The following is an 11690-nucleotide window of genomic DNA, read 5'->3' as shown; positions in this document are numbered from 1 at the left end:
GAACCAAGACGGCTCGTTCCCCATTTTGAAAATTCGTGAAATTAAAAAAAATTCGAAAAGGATGTCGCATCATATCAATTGCTTCAATTGCTGAATGGATCATCGATCCGTATTCCCTCTTCAAGCCTTAACGGGAGGAATCACCATGCCGTACTTTTCATACGGAAAGTTCTCCAAGCTGACAAGGTACTCGGACCAGCCATCGCCTAGCTCACCGACCTGGTGCAGGTCGACTTGTCCGGCCTCACCAGTTCGGCCAGCCAGGACTTCCTCCTCGCGGCCGGCATACTCCTTCTTGAGCATAGGGTGAGGGCACCAGATGACACGCATGCCAGCGCGGCGGCCAGCCTCGACGCCGGGAACGGAGTCCTCAAAGACGAGGCATTCCTCAGGCTTGATGGGAGCTTCTCCCTCAGGCAGCGAATCGTTGATGGTCTTGAGGGCGAGGAGGAAGATGTCCGGAAGAGGCTTTCCACGACCAGGAGTGAGACGAGTGTCATCGCCCACAACACGTCGATTGTCAGGGAAGACGGAGAAGAGATCAGCGAGGTGGTTCGTCTTGAGCTTAAAGTTGCCCATGTGCGAGCTCGTGGCCAAGGCGATGTGCACCGCGGGTGTCTCAACATCAGGCTGCTGAGTTCGAACCAGGCTGGTGAGCAGCTCAGGGACGCCTGGCAGAGGCTTGGTGCCAGGGAAGAGCTTCTGGTGCAGGACAGCGTTCTCAGCAGCGAATTCCTCTGCCGTGATGGGAAGCTGAGCCCATTCCAAGAAGATCTTGTTGGCGGCGGGGCCAGGACGGCCCTGGAGCTGGGCCTTGATGGACCAGGGCAAGGAGGGGCGAGAGTACTTGTCCAGGATGAGATTGATGCAGAGAGTGTAGATGTCCTCGGTGTCGAGAAGGAGGCCGTCCATGTCGAAGAGACAGGCTCTCACGGGAGGGAAGCTGGGGTCGTGGTTTAGCACTCAATCGATGGGTGAGAATGAGCGATGAGGAACATACTCGGTTCGGGGAGCCATTTTTAGAGAGAGGGCAGAAGATGGTTTCTTGCGGTCGTTGTTGTAGGAGGTAGAGAGTTGAAGATGAGGCTGAAGATGAGGTTGATGAAGAGACGATGTTGGGTGTAAAAGGTCCTGTTGAGCGAGAGTTACGGGATCGAGGGATGCTCCTTATCCTCGCCAACTTTTTTTTTTCTTCACCCGCGCGTTGGCAGCTGGCGGCGGTTTATTGTATCGATCAAAGCCTCTGATCTACAGCGGCCCAAGTGGGGGCGGGGCGACTTGAGTTGTCGGGACTCGCCGAATGACTCCCACTGGAGAGACCGACCGGAGTATCGCTGGAGAATTGACATTTGGTTTACTATTGGCATGAGATTTAGTTAGATTTAGTTATTCGGGAGATTGATATCCTATAGAAAACAACTGTCAATTGAGAACGCAGCCTTCGGTTTACAATGACGCTGCATCTACCTGTACTCTACAGATCTTTTGCCCGTGTCACTTGGTACCTGAAATTGTCCCCTCAGTTCGCTGACATAATCACATTCATGCCACTTCTCCACCAGCCACGCCTCTACGTAGCCTCCTAGCCATGTCCAATATTCACAATTTCATCCATGACTCGCTACCGTTCAGCACATCAAAGACATACACCGCCCAAACATGAGTGATAAAGACAAAGAGCCAACAAGTACAAAGGACGTATCTCAAAAGGAGAAACCCAATGATGAGCCGGAAGTGGTGAAATTCTCTCCCGAGGAGGAAGCAGTAAGTCCAAATTAGTGTCGTTTATGTCATGGGTTAGGCTCTGAGATATCTCATCTCACTTCACCTTATACCAAGCTTGGCTCATCTTTTATATCTCTGTATTATACCAAAAAGTTCATGGATCACTTTTAATATTCTCACTCTGTATCCATGCAACCGGCACCTTTGTCTTCCCTATCAATCTTGCAGTTGCTTCATATCATCTACGCTCACTACCAGAAATGCCATTCACAATATGAGCCATCTCTCCTTTATCAACATATTTCATATCTTCTCACTATTCAGGAGACTCACTCATCTTCTCATACTAGGCCCTCCTCAAAGAATCTCACGCCATCAAAGCTGACGCCAACTCCCTCTTCGCCTCCAAAGACTACCACAACGCTCTCTCCAGATACGACGATGCCATTGCCTCATGTCCCAACTACCTCCACTATGAGCGTGCCGTCATTCAAAGCAACATTGCAGCATGCCACTTGAAAGTTGAGCAGTGGAAGGAAGCCATAAAAGCCGCAACAGATGCCATCAACGGCTTGGCAAAGCTGGAAAGCGAGTCAAGTCCAGCCGAAACCAAAGAGGACACACCAAACAACCAAGATACCAAAACCGCTGAAAAAGAAGACGATGAAGTTGAAGAAGAAATAGTCAGCTCTGGCGCGGCTCGCTCCGCGCCCGCTCCCGCCCCTGAACCAACACCAGAGCAAGTAGCCCTGGAGAATCGCAAAGAAGACATCCTCCGAATTCGCACCAAAGCCCTGCTTCGACGTGCGCGCGCCCGTTCCGAGGCCGGCGGCTGGTCGAACCTCGCTGGTGCGGAAGAGGACTACCGCGCGCTCTCTCAAATGCCTGGCTTGACGCCGGCTGATCAGCGCACCGTTCGTACACAGCTCACGGCCTTGCCGCCCCGGACAAAGGCTGCTCAGGAGGCTGAGATGTCGGAGATGTGGGGGAAGTTGAAGAGTCTTGGCGATGGTATCCTTAAGCCTTTTGGGCTGAGCACCAATAATTTCCAGATGGTCAAGGATGAAAAGACTGGTGGGTATAGCATGAATTTTTCACAGGGAGGCTCATCATCATGACAAAGCGCGGATCAGTTTTGTTAAAGACTACGTGGATTATCGGTGGGATTTTGCTTGGATGACATATGGCCACAGTTATAGCGATGTAGATGATAGAGCGGTCATATTCATGACTTTGGACCTGCAACTCTAGATTTGAAGTTGATCTGATCTCCTTTTCCATTGCGCCTATATCCAGCCCCGGGCGGCCTCAACATCTCACTAGGGATATTCGATTTGAGCCTTCATTCTCTGGAGAATGTTGAGGACCTCCATGCGTTCTTTGTCTCCCACCAGGGCACCCAAGGCAACTAAAAGCGCCTGTACGGAGATTGGTCCTAGACAGCTATCCTCCGCGTGGGCCACGATCCCACATACCTCGCGAGCATGGTGTAGCTGAAGCGCAATCATTTCCTCCGAAAGCATGGTTTGCTCCATGGGATGTGTCTGCGTAAGTATAGACTGTGCAGTATGGTATAAAAGACGACAGAAAACAGCCTCTCGTTTAGGAAGCCTAATCCAAAGAGGTCAGCTCTTATGTCAACATCATCGTAGGAGAGAGCATTAGACATACCATGTTTTCGGAAAAGTAGAATTGTTCTCCGTCTGATCGGGATACATATATCCCAACGGCCGCATATTCCTCGGGCAAGCGTCGTTCCATTGATCGCAAAGCTGCTTCAAATGCTTCCATTCCGGCAGAAGATTCTCCAGCGTCCTGTTCTCCCGCAAATCTATATCCGTAAACGATAGCACGCATAGCCTATAGCTTATCACTTTGCCGAGTATAAAGAGCATCCGCTGCACCCATAATTCTTCATCCCCATGGGTCATGAATTCGCTGCCGTCGCTGGGCATGCGCATATCGACACTCCAAGAGTCAACGTACAAGCAGTATCCTGCTTCCAAGCTTCCCATAATATCCAGATAGGCGTTTAGCCAGAAACACGCTGATCCAATGCCGTTGCTCTCTGGACTCCATTGGCTTTCACTGATGATGGAGTTGAGCACCGTAGGACTATGGCCGCCACTCTGCGGGCCTTCTCTGAATATGATGTTGTAAAGTTTGAGAATGACTGCTACGGTTGAGCACTCTTCAATATCACGCTCTGGATTCTCGTGATAGCGAAACAGCTGCATATTTGCCGTACTGTAGTATGCTGCAGCTGTGTCACTCATGTCAGGGTGACGTTGAGATAAGCGTCGAATCCCACATGCCAAGAGAGAATAGAGTAGAAGAGGAGAGTCGAGCGCTCTGTATGGAAGGACTTCGCCAAAATATTTTTCTTTGTTGAACGAGTCTATCCATGTTGCAACTTCTTCTACATAGATTTGCATATATCGGACATGTTCGGGCATGTCGAGAAATTCGCGCTCTGAGGTGGTGACTGTAGTCGTTGGGCAAGTAACGCTGTCATCCTCAATGGGTTCGCTAACATTCGACCGATCTTCGACTTCAGATAAACTCATTGGCCCTGATTCGACCTCCCCATCTTTACGCCATTCAGTTGCTTGCAGTATCAAACTGTCGCTATATATGCTCCTCGTTGTGTTTGAGCCCTCTGGTGATATATAAACGTGCCAGACATGCCCCTGAAGAACATGGTCGGATGGCCCTGGATCTGGACTTGGGAGCTGCGTTTGAACCGCTATCTTGTAGTCAACATGTTGGCTATGCGTCGTATCTGCATATCTGCTTGATCCTCCTTCATATTCTGAGGCAATACGCCGAGAATCATCTTGGAATAGGACTAAATGCATGCATATCAGCCTGGAACCAAGACATTTTGAGAGTACTAGACCATACAATTACAGGGACCAAATGGAACAAAGTAAGCTGAATCGTGTATCGTAATGTTTGAGAAATTGAGTCGAATGCCGCGTATGCATTTTCGGCCGCCTTTCTCGCAGTTTCGGCAGGCTGGTACTGACTCGTCGCATTTGAGATGTCGATCTCGACATGTTAGACAGCCAGTGCGCACTCGCTTCGACTTGGGTGTAGGTTTGGATATGGGCGAATCCGCTGAATAGAGGCTTTTCATCGCAGCCTTGCCTGTTGGGATCGGTATATGGCACGGATACCTGCTAGAATAATCGACGTGCATAGCTGTTTTTGTCGGAATGAATCGAATCGAGCTTATCGGTGGTGCTCTAGGGGCCAGGATGTGTTGAGAACTCCTTCCTACCAGATCTCCCTCGAAGATTAATTCTCAGAGAACTAGTGGCAAGTAATCTTCGGATTACACCCCAAAGAATTGGTTGCAGACCTGTCAGCTGTCCCCAGCTAGAGTAGGCTGAGATCAAGAGACAAAGGAGGTATGCTATGGTTCCCAAGAAAGCAGTATTAGTATACGCTTAACGTTTCGATCTGCAATCTCGGATCCGAAATCATGCCTCATACACCATATTGGTGTGATGAATAGATCCAGAATGTATCAGGAAGTATCAGGAGTGGAGAGCTCCGAGATGATCAAGTTCATCCAAGTCTAGTGTTGATTTGCGTCTTGCGGTGAAGAATCTGGTCTATACCATACCTTGATGGAGAACACTGCGAGTTCAGCCACTACTCTTAGGAGAGTTGATTGGATCAAGTAGCCGTTAGAATAAGAAAGTCTCCATCAACAACCGGTGAAGTGTCAATAAAGCAGTGCAAAAGGAGTTTGAAGGTAATGAGATGCCTCTGTTGAACCAAAGGTCAGATTGCATCAGCGTATGTGACGGTGATACGAGATGTTTGGTGTCTGTATTGCCCAACCAAGACTACAAAATTGAGGAGAATGTGCAGATGCAACCATAGGCCAAAGGGTTTGAGCCAGTGCCCCAGATATTTACACCACTGGCATCTCTGTAACACCAACCATGGCACCTGTGATAAGCTTCTTGAATCGCAATGGCCTCGAGCGCCTGAATCTGGAATGTGGCCACTCTGATGACAGCAATCCGTCAAAAATGCCGTTTATAGAACGACCGATATTAAGCATAATGTGGCGGCAGGGGACACGGAGCCGTGGCTTGCAGGCCGAGGGAAGTGGCAAGTTCGTATGGGATGGGCATGAGCCTACCGGCATCGTTGCAGCAGTAGCATCTGCCTTGGACTCACACAGGACACAAAAATATGTCCGGGGGTGTGAGGGAGACCGGCAAAAACACGCAGCAGGCTCGAGAAGTGGATGGTCTCATCCTGGTTGTTTGGTTGGCACCAACCTAATGCACTGATATTGCAGTAAAACATGTATGTTTAATGGCGACAGTTGCTGATATAGGGGAAATCATCAAAGTCGTACAAAATGAAGCGTTCATGCAATGCCTCTCTGTCCGTATCCATGGCCATCCGCATATGTGAGGTTTCTCCCAACCTACTGATGCGAATGCAGACCGCCGTGTCAACTTGTGGCATCGGGCAGTGAGAAACACCATTTCAGGGCAATAAACGGAGACTTTTGAAGCATTCCGCATAAATCCAGCTGGCGAAAGCCCTTTCGCTTGAATCGGGCTGTCCGAAGGACTACTGCCTCAGCTCTCGCTGCAGGGAGTACTAGAGATGCTACTCTCAAGTACTGCCTCCGAAATTTACTCTGAGGCGCTCAAGGCCACAGCGCAGCATGTTCGACTGATCCATTATCACCCAATACATCTCCCGGTGCGGCCCGATTTCCTTTGAGTTGCTACCAGTAAGACTCCATACCTTGGGACGGTGAGCTTCTTGGATGGTGCAAAAGATACGGCGTTTGCCGAGCCTGCCCAAGGCGTCCAGGCATCAGTCTTGAATTGCCCAGTAGACTGACTTACTGAAAACTCGTGGCGGTGGCTTGCTGCAAAGACAGGTGAGCTGCCAACCTACATAGCGGTTTGGATCAGGAAGAGGCACGCCAATTAAACGAAGAGGTGGCCAGGGCAGATAAAATTACCCTATGAGAGATACCTGGGCTCCCCTCCTTCTGTTCATGCGGAGGCCTCGAGGAAAAAGAAAGGCTATCGGTAGAGTCTGACAAAGCTGGATCGTGGCAGAGACCAATCCGGAGCCAAGGCCAGTGCTCAGCTTCACAAGGTTCACATGCATGTCTCAGAGGGAGGTGAACAGAAGTGAAGTAATTTCATGAGATGCCTTGTGATCGTGGCACCTCCAGGGATAAGGATCATCGCTTGCTGTAACCAAAGAGATGAGAGATGGCTCATTGAGGTTGCAGAAATCCGAGACCTTGAGAGTAACGCAGCATGAGCGTCGCCTGTAGGTCGCCGGTCACCCGCCCTGGATGACGTTCAAATTTAACCTCTGCTCATTTTCCCCCACGCATCAGAATAATTTGATCGTATCCTTCATTTGTGTGCCTGGAGTAAATAAAGATTTTGAGTGGATGAATTTGTATGGATTGTAGATTGAAAAGTGGTTGAGAGAACTTGTGTGACGTATACAACGGCCATGCACGTGACTGATAAACTTGCTCTGTATCACTCGACGCCTCTTGAACTTGCGATACTTGCTCTCTGGCACAACCCAACTCAACAGAATCAATCCTTAGACAGATGCTCTCTTCATACTCATGGAGTGTCCCGCTTTGCTAGGGTAGCAATGTTTCAGCTAATAGATATTCATCAGTTGGCTGAAAAGGCGGGGAAAAAACATGGCTGAATCAACGCCGTCGCCAAAGGCGATATTACGAGGGCATAAGGCCCAGATCCATGCCGCCACATTCGTGAGACAGAACGAGCGCCTTGCGACTGGGGATGCGGAGGGTTGGGTGGTGCTCTGGGACCTCACCATCATGCGGCCAAGGGCCGTTTGGAGGGCCCATGAAAATGCAATTCTAGGCATGAAGGGGTGGGGTCGCGACAAGATCATCACGTATGTCCTGTTCTTGATGGCGTGGAATCTATTTTTGTTACTGACTGGAGTCTCAAAAGACATGGTCGCGATCACAAGCTCATCGTGTGGAAGATTACAGAGGAGGATGAGGGTCGGCTCAGCGTTTCTCTGCCCCTGGAGGACACCCCCACGCCACGCCCCCAGCCTTGGGTGCTTCATCTGTTGGAAGTGAACACAATGAACTTTTGCTCATTTGCCGCCTGTCTCAGTGACGCTGAACAGGGTTCTCTCGAAGCGGCCTCACCCACAGCAGAAGTCATCATCGCCGTACCAAACACACTGGCGTCGGAAGCCGTAAGTAGCCGCTGTACTTGGCAGGGCACTACGTCTGACTAACAGAATTTGAAGATTGACATCTACACCCTCCCAAGCCAAACCAGGATACATACCATCAAATCCAGTCAGACAAATGGCATGGCCATGAGTCTATCTCTTTTTCATCACCAAGGCTGCCTAACACTAGCGGCGGCTTTTGAAAACGGGTTTGTATCTGTGCACCGTCTGGGCTCTGATGGGTCTTGGACAATGACATACCGGTCACAGGCACATACGCAGCCGATTCTATCTATAGATGTTCACCCCAGTCGAGAATACTTTTTCACATCAGCAGCAGACGCGCTGATGGCGAAACATCCAGTACCAACCTCTCAACAAGAGGTGGATGCTGACCTTGAGCCCGACCAAAGGGTCACGGAGGCGGTTGAGCCTCATCAAACTAACACGGGAAAGTCCCTCCTCTCGGCAGCATTAAGGGATGCTACCGCTTCAGAAACCAGACCAAGGCGCAAGAAACTCAAGGAATGGGAGCATCCGCTCAAAGTGATTAATACAAAGCACTCTGGTCAACAAAACCTCAAAGTCAGATCCGACGGAAAGTTGTTTGCCACAGCCGGATGGGATTCCAAGATACGAATATATTCGACCAAGACTCTCAAGGAACTGGCCGTGCTTAGTTGGCACAAAGTCGGGGCGTATGCTGTCGCTTTTGCCACTGTCGCTGAGCCAAATCCTTTGTCAAATACCTCCAAAAACGCCAAGCCCACACCCTCCGAGCAACTAGCTGAGAATAACGTGAAAGAGGCCACCAGTGCGTCACCGCAAGTGCCACCTAATGACGTGCAAGAAACAGCGAGCCTGATAAAAGGACCCGGAATGAGCGTCAAGGACCGCAGACTCCAGCTTGCAAAGACGGCGCACTGGATTGCCGCAGGAGCAAAGGATGGAAAAGTGAGCTTATGGGATATATACTGAAATTGACTATCATACACCAAATTCATAACATCATGATCGCGTTGACCCATCTAATCGTGTCAATCAATACCACCGCTTTGAACTCGCTGGGAGAAAGCTTACCCAAGATATGCTATTTACTCGTCAAATATCAGTCTGGTTCAATATACCTCTCATGCAGTCCTCCTAACCAAACGGGTCCGTCTTCTTCGCAAGCTCTGACCAAACTCTCGACATCCACGCTGATACCAGCGCATCTCTTTCACAAGCACCCATCATCGCGCTGACAACCAGTGTCATGAAATTGCCCTCAGTCACTTCTCGTGCTACCAGCTGACCATCTGCATCGCTCCACTCGTATCGAACGGCTTTGTCTTTGGTGGGGATAGCGGAAAAGAGAATGTCTCGACGCACTAACTGATGATCGAGAGACTTGGTTGCAGTTGCGCGCCGAATGCGATAGCCTTTCGTTGTCGACAGTTTCCGTGGCCGGAAGCTCTCCAACCCAAAAGCGCAGAGGCTCTGCCGCGAGGTAGGCTCGGCATGATACGCAAATGTCGGGCCAGTAACCCGCAGAGGATGCTTCAAATCATAGATGTGCCTCTTCCGCGCCGCCAGCTGGGCCACACCGTCTCGCCGCTTCATCGAGTAGTCGAGCCTTTCGATGCGTACATTGCGATCCGTGTCCTTGAGGAAGCCGACCGAATGCGAGAGCTCGTACAGTGGCGGCGCCCAGGGATCAACGGAGTGGATGAAGCGCCCCGCAACGTAGAGAGTTGTCGGTGAGAGAATGTCATCTTGCGCACCTGGGCCGAGGACGTAGGTTTCGCTCGAGTCTTGATATGGCGGCGGATCGTCCATGGATAGTATATATGCTGACTAGAACCCCGAGATCTCAGCGGGTGTTAGTTACTGAGGAGAATGCGAAAGCGAAGGCGAAGGCGAACTTCTTGAGTGGGCTTTTCGTGAAAGTCGATGCTATCGGTGGCTGTGCCCGTGCCAAGGATTCATTCAGCTTGGACCGTGTGAATATGCTTTGCGAGCCTCGTGCATGACAGCAAGTGACGTGATGCCAGGGCGCTGTCACGATGGTTTGATTCGCGGCGCCGAGCTTGAATTTGGCGGTGCAAAAGGCGCCGTCCAATAGGCGGGTTGAGAGATGGGAATCTACGTCGCCAATCTGACGATAGCGAATCTGCTTTGAGCTATGGATGACATCACGTTATAGCTGGATACTCGTTCGGGCTTAGTTGTGGCACATGGCACCTTGGGGCTATTTGACGGACAAAGACGCTAAAAGATGCTGTCACAGATTTGACGGAGAGCGGGACGGACACAAAGATCGTTGCTGGATTGGGCCTTGACCTGCTTTCAACGCATGCCGATCTGGTCTTCGGGCTCGGCATTTGACAGCCGGTGGTGAGATTTGAAACGTGCGTGCATTTGACCATCTGCGATCAATGCTGCATTGCATAAGGTATGTGACGTACCTGTATGGCCAAGAATGGCTGCCAGTGAGATTATTCCGAGCATGGAGCGGTGGATCACTTCCATGAACGCTCTATACATAACTAGCACTAGGGCAAATTGTATGTTAAGCAACCTTTTACTCTTGTTTGTATAATACAGCACCGTCTAATCATGTATGACGTTCCCGTTAGTGTCTGTAAACCTGGCTTGTTCAAAGTAGATGAGATCTGACCTTCTCATCCCCACAACTTTTTAGCAAAGGTAATCAGCATCATGGCCGTCGCATCTGGGCTGTTGATGTCGACTGCATCCATCACTATCATCAACCTCCACGATAGCTTCAACATCACCTACCTGCAATGACATGAAATAACATTGAACGGCCATTATCATCTCTCGCATTGACATCGGCCAACAATTTTAAATTAGCAGGTCGGCGAGACATCACAGCTCTATGTAGGGGTTGTCTCGCGATATTAGAAAATCATGAATTGCTGCGTTAGATGAGGACTTTTCTACTCCAGAGTCCTTGGCATTGACATCGCCAACTTTTCTCGATGAACAACCAAATTGTATCGAGATTCCGTAAATTGTAGCGTAACGAAAGAGCGTTGATCTAGTAGACTTTCTGGTACTCGCATTGTTTCCTCTATCCAAGAGTTCCTAGATAATCACCGGGTTGGTTGCTGCGTGACGAACATCTTACTTCAATTGGACTTTGCAAAATTCTTTGCGCACTGACTTGCCTACAAAGTGCGTTTATTAGAGAAAATACTCAGAGAGGTATATAGGTACCTACCTAGGTACTTGTAAGTATGGTGCCCAGAATTAGTCTTCTCGTTGAGGTTGAGTGCAGAAACCACCTGCATGTACATTGAGATGGTATCTGCAGCCACAGTAATGAAGGCGCCATACCCTGAGGTAGGGTATTCATATGCATCGGCTCTGGTTTCTATTTATTTATAGGTTCTCTAGCTGCCATAATTTGTAACCTTGCCCGATTGAAGCAAAAGTTTTACAATGTCATGCCTCTCACAATGCATAGCTAACATAATTAGTGTATTTCCTTCAGCATCTGGACTGTTGATGTCAACGTCATCCACTCTTACCAGTAGCTCAACGGCAGGGACATTACCCTCTTCAATAGCATAGAATAACGGTGAACGGCCCCTTTTGTCCCGCGCGTTGACATCGGCACCCAAATCTATCAACGGTTGGATAGCCTCTGTGTACATGAGCCGTATCGACCTCATCAATAGCGTTTCGCCGCCGTCCATTCTGGTGTTGATATCGGCGCCCATTTC

General features: G+C 49.7%; 5 protein-coding genes across 5 annotated transcripts; 2 read left to right on the top strand and 3 right to left on the bottom strand.

Moving 5' to 3' along the window:
- Window positions 1-120: 120 nt before the first annotated feature.
- On the bottom strand, window positions 121-1017 carry M431DRAFT_4060 (hypothetical protein; the record flags this gene model as incomplete). Its single annotated transcript, XM_024914905.1, has 2 exons — window positions 121-943; window positions 1001-1017. 2 exons carry the CDS (start codon window positions 1015-1017, stop codon window positions 121-123), a joined length of 840 nt encoding a protein of 279 aa, XP_024776641.1.
- A 469-nt stretch (window positions 1018-1486) lies between these two features.
- Window positions 1487-3157, top strand: M431DRAFT_506697 (hypothetical protein). Its single transcript, XM_024918845.1, has 2 exons — window positions 1487-1764; window positions 2076-3157. The coding sequence occupies exons 1-2, from the start codon at window positions 1660-1662 to the stop codon at window positions 2841-2843; spliced, it is 873 nt and encodes a 290-aa protein (XP_024776640.1). The 5' UTR covers window positions 1487-1659; the 3' UTR covers window positions 2844-3157.
- On the bottom strand, window positions 3045-4864 carry M431DRAFT_80969 (hypothetical protein; the record flags this gene model as incomplete). The annotated part of the gene is made up of 3 exons (XM_024922992.1): window positions 3045-3336; window positions 3397-4573; window positions 4630-4864. The coding sequence occupies 3 exons, from the start codon at window positions 4862-4864 to the stop codon at window positions 3045-3047; spliced, it is 1704 nt and encodes a 567-aa protein (XP_024776639.1).
- A 2580-nt stretch (window positions 4865-7444) lies between these two features.
- Window positions 7445-8937, top strand: M431DRAFT_493430 (hypothetical protein; the record flags this gene model as incomplete). The annotated part of the gene is made up of 3 exons (XM_024917115.1): window positions 7445-7665; window positions 7725-7980; window positions 8035-8937. 3 exons carry the CDS (start codon window positions 7445-7447, stop codon window positions 8935-8937), a joined length of 1380 nt encoding a protein of 459 aa, XP_024776638.1.
- M431DRAFT_506694 (hypothetical protein) lies at window positions 8908-10057 on the bottom strand. Its single transcript, XM_024918844.1, has 2 exons — window positions 9040-10057; window positions 8908-8987 (listed from the first exon to the last, which is right to left on the bottom strand). Exon 1 carries the CDS (start codon window positions 9775-9777, stop codon window positions 9103-9105), a length of 675 nt encoding a protein of 224 aa, XP_024776637.1. The 5' UTR covers window positions 9778-10057; the 3' UTR covers window positions 8908-8987; window positions 9040-9102.
- Between the last annotated feature and the right edge of the window lie 1633 nt (window positions 10058-11690).

This window comes from Trichoderma harzianum (assembly GCF_003025095.1).
Source record: "Trichoderma harzianum CBS 226.95 unplaced genomic scaffold M431scaffold_4, whole genome shotgun sequence".
NCBI lineage: Eukaryota > Fungi > Ascomycota > Sordariomycetes > Hypocreales > Hypocreaceae > Trichoderma > Trichoderma harzianum.
This window is presented reverse-complemented; position numbering and strand designations above follow the sequence as displayed.